The sequence below is a fragment of the Tupaia chinensis genome, unplaced genomic scaffold (assembly GCF_000334495.1).
Source record: "Tupaia chinensis unplaced genomic scaffold, TupChi_1.0 Scaffold147282_1, whole genome shotgun sequence".
Classification (NCBI taxonomy): Eukaryota; Metazoa; Chordata; class Mammalia; order Scandentia; family Tupaiidae; genus Tupaia; species Tupaia belangeri.
Genome location: NW_006207133.1, coordinates 3,857,636 through 3,865,721, shown reverse-complemented (window position 1 = coordinate 3,865,721; position 8,086 = coordinate 3,857,636). Strand labels below are relative to the sequence as shown.

Genomic DNA, 8,086 nt, shown 5'->3' with positions numbered 1-8,086 from the left:
GGAAAGAGAGAAAGCAAGACGTCAGGTCTGGGACTCAAAGCCATGTGGGAGTACAGCACCCTTAACTACCAAGCCACTTCCTCTTGCTGCCCTCAGGTTTTTAAGTTTTATCTAGGGTTCATTTTTAACATTTTTCATCTAACAATTGTTCTTCTTCTAGTTCAACTCACATAATGTAGAGTATTTTGGTTGAAAAAAAAAAGTAAAAGCCTAAGATTAAGATTAATTTTTATTTCCGTTTTTTGGAGAGGTTTTTGCTACAGGGCACATGCGCTCACCAGAAAGACAGAGAGAGACAGAGAAACAGAAAGCGAGAAATCACCCTCCAGGGAGGATGGCCACACCCCAATCCTTTCTCCTCTATTTTCCTCTCGGGATCTTGGGCATGTGCACACACACACACCCGGCATGAGTCTAAGCCTCCGGGTCCAGGACTCAAACTGCGATCTAATACATGGTAGTCCAACAACATAGCCATTAGCTAACTGCTGGTCCCAAGATTAAATTCATAAGGCCTAGATTTGGAAAAACTAAAACTAAAAAGAATAGAGATTAAAAATTCTAATGCTGCCTTTAGCAAAAGTTATGACAAGAAAGGCACTTGTATGTGTATCAAATGAGGGAAAAATAACATGATACCATCCCATAGTTCAGTAACTGCTGATATCAATGGAGCCAATAAGACAACTTCATAATAGTTGCATGTCTACTTCGTTCCGCAGTTACTTAAATATTTTAAGAAATGGAAAGACTGTCTCTCTCAATTTCTCTAGCAAGCACATGCACCCTGTAGCAAAAATCTCTTAAAAAAAAGAAAGAAAGAAATGGAAAGAAAGTACAAAACTCCTGAAGTAAAGTGTAACCCTGCTTGAAAAATTAACTCATCCCAATTATTATAGAATAAAATATTGCTAACTTATTAAACATTTTCTACTTCAGTTTCAATGGCATGGCTGCTAATCCACTGCCCAATTCTATCATCCACTATCATCTACTTTCTTTCAAACACCCTCCAATGAAATCCAAATACAGTACTCAGTCTTTTGAATAGCCCCTAACTCCTACTCTATTATAAATCTGTTCTCTCATCTGAAATGCACATCAAAGAAAAACTATTTATAGACACAGAATCACAGATCTGAAAGGGATATACAGGTACCTTAGTTTACTCATTTTAATTTATAAATTAGAAACTTATATCACTTACTTAGGGGCCCATAAAACTCCCATTCTATTACAGAATTCTTTCAATTACACAGTGGTTCTCAAACTCTTGTGTGACAACCAAAACAGTGGTTGGTTAATTAAAAAACAGATTCCCAAGTTGCCTCCTTAAAGACCTTGCTCTACAACTTCAGGTTAAAGACAGAACTCATAATTTTTACATGTACTTCAGGTGACATTAAAGGAAGTGATCAAAGCTTCAGATCACAGGAAATCATAAGAAATAAAGAACACAGTAAGAATATGCAGCCTTCTAGCACTTAGCACATCATTTGAAATTTTCCATTTCTGCTCCCATATAGGAACCTCCACAAAACAGTTACTCACTGCTACTTGTGCTGAATCCATAAATCTCAGACCAAAATAGTCGCTTTCAATAAGGTCCAGGTGGTACATAATCTGATCCAACAGTTCTTGTCCTTTGGCTTTTTTCTGAAATATTAAGAAAATATATCAATCAATAAGTGACTTGTATGATCAATAATCATGAAAAGAAGATGGTTTTATTTACATAAGGTCTCTTAAAGCACTACTTGCAGGGCTGGCAGATGGCATGCTGGTTAAAGGTGCTGGACTCTTACACTGCCAACTGCGGTTCAAGCCCGGAACCTGGTGGCTTCCTTTCTCACTTTTCCTCTCTTTCTCTGGTCAAATTAAATAATAATAATTAATAAAGTTGAATAAAACAATTTTTTAAAAAAAGAAAGCACTAATTGCAATACTAAAAATATTAACCATGTAGCAAATGAGGGTAAGATAGTGTAGTTCTCCCCCCAAAAATTTAAGGGCAAAAAGTTAATGTGGGATCCATCCATACTTTTTCGGAGAGTGTTACCTCCAATCAACAAACAGATATTACCTATTTTTCAGTTCAATTTATTTTTTTTTAATATTTTGTCATAGGGCATGTATGTGCTTGCCATAAAGAGAGAAACAGAGAGATGGAAAGTAAGAGATCACCCTCCAGGGGGTATGGTCACAGTACAATGCCTTCTCCTCTGTTCTCGCTGGATTCTGGGCATGTAAGTACATGCACCTGGCATGATTTTCAAGCCACTGGGTCCAAAGCTCAAACTACAGTCAGCCATGTAAAAGCTCAGTGCCTTAGCCACTATGCCATTTACTGGCCCTAGATTCAAATATTTATACTTCATGTCATGTGTATGTACACAGAAATTCTGTTTTGTCTTACTAAGTTTTAAAGTCCCTATTTTAAAGGAGCTCTTAATGTAACTGACATGAGAGAAAAAGGAGAACATTTCAGTATAAATCGTGGAACATTTGCAAATAAATTTTAGTGAAGAGCTAATCACAGAGACCAAAATAATTAGGGAAGTCCTGATAGAGAAAAATCAGACTTAAGCTGGAAGAAAATGTATTATAAGAAATACCAAAAATGAAACTGGGAGAGGAAGAGAATATAAGACAATGAAAAACACTAATTCTACAACAGGGAAGACACCAATAGGGGGAGTAACAGAAAAGAAAGCTGTATGGAAAAATAATTCTCAGACCAAGAACAATCTAGTGTGTAAGGGAGCTGGAACCCATATGCCCAACCATGGTTCAAATCACAGCCCTTGTGGTTTAAAAAATACGCTGGGCACATGTGCATGTTTGTCCAAAATCCCAACAGGATGGAGAAATGGAGAAGGCACTGTGCATAGCTGTGGACCACTTGGGAGTTCTTTTTCTATTTTTCCAACTCTCTCTGATGAATGCACACATCTGATAATTGAAGGGGAAAAAGGCAGTTCTCAAATGTAGTCTCAGGACCACTTAGGGTTCCCAAGATTCTTTCAAAATATTCAGGAGCTCTTAGAATTCTCAAATACCACAACCAAAATAACATATATAGCACAAGATAAATGCATAAGCAGATAAGAGAATTCAAGTACCTTCTATTAAACCAGATAGTACAGAGATCTCAAAAGTGAATAACTAACCTAGCTGGGGTGGTCACTAGTAGTACCACCACTTTGGAGACTAGAAGACACATGGGAGGTCCAGAGTTCAGCTCCCCAGCCAAACTGAGCTCACCGGACGTCATTGTATATGCCTGTAATCCTGGCTGCTTGAGAAGGTGAGGCAGAAGAATCATGAAAGAGTGAGATCATACCAAAAATATCTATCTTGGGCCAGCAGGTGGCATGGAGGTTAAGGTATGGGATCCCACAGAACTGACTGTGGTTCAAGTCCCAGAAACAGAACTTTGAAAAACATGCCAGGCACATGTGCATGCATACCCAAAGTCTCAAGAGGAGAATGGAGGAGAAGGGACTGTGGCATGGCCATTCTCTCTGGTGGGTGATTTCTCTTTTCTCATTCTTTCATCAAGAAAAGAATTTTACTATAACCTCAAGTCCTGTGATTTCTTCTCCATCCAATGCCCATCATACTTTATAGACATATTTCTATTTCTTTTCTTTGGCCTTATAGCTAATTTACATTAAGAAAATATTTAATTGGGTATTTGATCACCCTTTAAATTATACATCTTACATGTGCATATTACATATCTTGTAAGATCTGATAGACTAGACTCTCCATTTGTTTCTTTCTCCAAAAATGTTTCCCATGTGATACTCTGTATAGCTAATCCAAGTCCTTTTATGTTTGAAAATATTTCAATCAGCCTTCAGACGTCACTCAGAGTTGATGAATACAAAATTCAAGTTTTGAGGCTATCATTTGATATGGTGGCTGAGGCGCTAGACTCTCACACGGCCAACCACAGTTCAAATTCTAGACTGATGGCTTGCTTTCTCACTTTCCCTCTCTTTCTCTGTCTCTCTCTTGTCAAAAATTAAAATAAATAAATTTAAATAAATAATTATTTTAAAAATTCAAAGTTTAAAGTTAATTTCTTTCAATATTTTCTCTAGTGTTCAAAAAATATTACTCTGAACCAAGCAGGTGGTATGGTGGTTGGGATGCTAGACTCCGACATAGCTGACCATGGTTCAAGTCCCAGACATGGCGACTTGCTTTCACACTCTCCCCTTCTTTTTCTCTCTGTTTAAAGGAGAAAATTCTAACAAAATTAAATAAATAATTCTTTAAAAAGGAAAAATTACTCCATTGTCTTCTTGTACTCATACCACTAGTGAAAATGTGATAAACTTTTCATTTATAGACTTTTATATCAGTCTTACATTTCATTTTTCAATGCTGTATAACTGCACATGTTTTGTTTGTTTTTTTAGAGGGATTTTTGCTATAGGGCACGTGCACTTGCCGAAGAGACAGAAAACAAGAAATCACCCCCGCCAGGGGCATGGCCACACCATAATCCCTTCTTCTCCAGTCTCCTCTCAGGATTCTGGGCATGCACACACATGTGCCCAGTGTGTTTTAAGCCGCTGGGTCCGAGACTCAAACTGCGGTCAACCACCTGGAAGTCCAGCGATGTAACCATTATACCATCTGCTGGTACCTTGCTTTTGTTTTAACTCAGTATGGTACTTTACGTGGACCTTTTCAATCTGAGATCTTTCTTCTTCAATTCTGGGAAATCACCTCTACTACTCTCTCAAATATTTCTCTCTACTTTTATCATTTTAAGTTTCCTACACTGTTCCTTTTAAGTATGCATTCACTTACATAATATTCATAAGTCTGATGATTATGATTACACACACACAGACAAAAGTTCACAAAGCTTTAGTTATATGACAAAATTACATAGCTAAAAAATGACAAGCTAAAAATTTAAATTTTGCCCTGCCCATTTCTCAAGTACCAATTCCTTACAAGTTACACACCATACCTAGATTTTAATCTGGGGTTACCTCTCGAATCAGTATATTAGGTACTCCAGTTTCTTACCATAACCATCTCTTCTAGTTTATTCACAAAATTACTCTCAGTGCCTAGGTTCTCTGATCACATGGGAACTTCTAGTATACTGACCAATGAGCATCAGTCCATTTATTTTATTTTTAAATATAACATTACATTTACCTATCATTTTAACCATTTTTTTAAAGAATTATTTTATTTATTTTTAATTTGACCAGAGAGGGACAGAGCAAGAAAGGGGAAAAGTGAGAAAGCAAGCTGCCAGGACTGGCATTTGAACCACAGTCGGTCCTATAGGAGTCCACAGAGCCCTTAACCACCAGGCCACCTGTGAGCCCTGGTTTTAATCATTTCTAAGTAAACAATTCAGTGCCATTAAGTACATTCAACTATCCTGTACAACCATAACCACTATTTTTTTCCCAGAATGTTTTACCATCCCAATCAGAAACTCCGTACCTATTAGTGGGGCCGGCAAGTGGCTTGGTGGTTAAAGGCACTGGACTCCCACATGGCCAACCACAGTTCAAGTCTCGGACCTGGTGGCTTGCTTTCTCACTTCCTCTCTCTCTGTCTCTGATCAAACTGGAAAATAATAATGATAATAATAATAAATCAAGTTAAAATAATTCTTTAAAAAAAAAAGAAAAAAGAAACTCTGTACCTATTAATCACCCCCTATTTTTCCCTCCCCATCTCAAAATAACCCCTCTCCTACTTTCTGTTACTACAAATTTGCTTTTCCATACATCTTATATAAGTAAAATCTCATAATATCTGTCCTCTTGTTTCTCTCTTATTTCACTTATTATAATGTTATCAGTTTATCCACACTGTAGCATGTATCAAAATTTCATTCTTGGCACAGCACAATTGCATGCTGTGCTCTACAGACTGGAACTACTTGGGAGATGCGGGTTTGAGTTCCAATCCAACCTACAAACCAGGCATGATGGCATGTTCTTGTAGTCCTAATGACTCGAGAGGATGAGGCATGAAGATTGCAAAGTCAAGCCTGGCCTGGGTCAAATAGAAAGACCCTGTCTAAAAGAGCCAGGTGTAGTGACATGTAACTGTATTCCCAGTGGGGAGGATGAAGCAGGAAAAAAAAAAAAAAAAAAAAAACAAGAATGACCCTCCATCTTTAAAAGAAAAAATATTTCCATTTCTTTTCAATGCTGAAAAACACTCCATTGTATGACAATACTGTTTTGTTTATCCTCTCATCTGCTGAAGGAGATTTGGGCTGTTTCCACCTTTGGGGTCTAGAATAATGCTGCTATGAATGTTGGTGTGTAAGTATCTGTTTGAGTCTCTATTTACAATTCTTCTGGATATATACCTACAAGTGAAACTGCTGGGTCCTAATCTAACTCTGTTTAATTATTTAAGAAACTATCAAACTGTTCTCTGTAGTAACTGTATCCATTTTACATTTCCCCTCAATTGTGCACAAAGATTTCCATTTCTCCACATTCTCATCAATATTTGTTATTTTACCTTAAAAAAAAATAATGGGTATGAATAAAAATTTCATTTTGGCTCTGACTTACATTTCCCTAATGATTAGTGATGCTGAGTATCTTCTGCTTACTGGCCATTTGTATATCTTCTTTAGAGGAATGTCGATTTAAGTTATTTGCCCACTCTTTTTTTGTGGTTGTTAAGTTTTGCTATAAGGTGCTTGCACTCACGAGAGAGAGAGAGAGAGAGAGAGAGAGAGATATCACACCCCAGAGAGATGGCCACACTACAATCCCTTCTTCACTCTCCTCTCAGGATTCTGGTAAGCACGCTCATACACCTGATGTGTTTTCGAAGCTGGCAAGTCTGGGTCTCAAACTACAAAGTGGTTGACTTTGCAAAGTGAAATCCGGCTTCCTTACGTACCAGCCACTGGCTGGCCATCTTGCCCATTTTTGAATTGGTTTGTTTCTGTTGTGGCTGATGAGCTGTAAGAGTTCTTTATAAATCAACATATTAATCCCTTATCATACATCCATTTGCAAACATTTTTTCCTATCTTTACTCTCTTGACAGTGTCCTTTTATACCCAAAAGCTTTTCATTTCAGTGATGTTCAATTTACTCATTGTGTTGCTGTGTTTTTATCCTATGCAAAAAAAAAAAAAAATTGCCATATCTAATGCCATGAAATTTTGCTTTTCTTCTAAGTGTTTTAGTTTTAGTTCTCACATGTAGTAGGTCTTTCATCTATTTTTGTTAGTTTTTGTATATAGTGTAAAGTAAGGATTCAATCTCATTCTTCCGCTTGCGGATATACAGTATATATCCTTTCCCCACTAAATAGTCTTGGCATGCGTATCAAAAATCTTTTAATTATATAAAGTATTTATTTCTTGGCTCTCTATTCTATTCCATTGGTCTATGTCAGTCTCTATACCAGTACCACAATTATTTTACATTACTGTAGTTTTATAGTAGGTATTTTATAGTATTTTAATCTCATTGTAAGTGAGAACTGTTTTCTTAATTTAATGCATAGAACTGAAACTGATTTTTGTTGTTTTTGTATCCTGCAATGATATTAACAGTATGAAAAAGAACAAAAACCTACTTAAACGGTATTAAGAAAATTTCTGATGAGATAAAAGTAGGACCAATTAAGATCAAGGAGAAATTAGTGAGTTGAAAGGTTATATTTATGAACTCTTCCCACAGGAAGAAAAAAAGTACCAAATAGGAAATGTAAATGAAAAATTAAAAATTGGAGATAAAAGCACAAGTGTCCTTTCCTCTGATCAGAAAAAAGACAAGGATGCTTGCTTTTACCACTTCTATTCAACATCATAATGGAAATTCTGGCCAGAGCAGTTAAGACAAAAACAAAGAAATAAAATGGAAAGAGTTCATTTGTGCCTAGAGTAGGAATCTTAGATAAAGGAATTTAAGGTTGAAGAATTTAGAAAATTCTAAGTACCTCATGTTTTTTTAAAGAATTATTTATTGGGACCAGTAGTTAGCGTAATGGCTATGTCGCTGGACTCCCACGTAGTCGACCGTGGCTCGCGTCCCCGGACCGGGTGGTTTTTAAAATAACG

The 8,086-nt window shown here is 36.7% G+C and overlaps 1 protein-coding gene across 4 annotated transcripts in view; it reads right to left on the bottom strand.

Annotated features, from left to right (window-relative positions):
- The window catches only part of EPB41L5 (erythrocyte membrane protein band 4.1 like 5), a 173,082-nt gene that overhangs the window by 114,351 nt on the left and 50,645 nt on the right, over nt 1–8,086 (bottom strand). For all 4 annotated transcript variants that reach the window (XM_006169572.3, XM_006169573.3, XM_006169574.3 and 1 more), the window contains exon 3: nt 1,552–1,656. In XM_006169572.3, the coding sequence (XP_006169634.1) occupies nt 1,552–1,656 (105 nt within the window). The remainder of the gene's footprint in view (nt 1–1,551; nt 1,657–8,086) is intronic.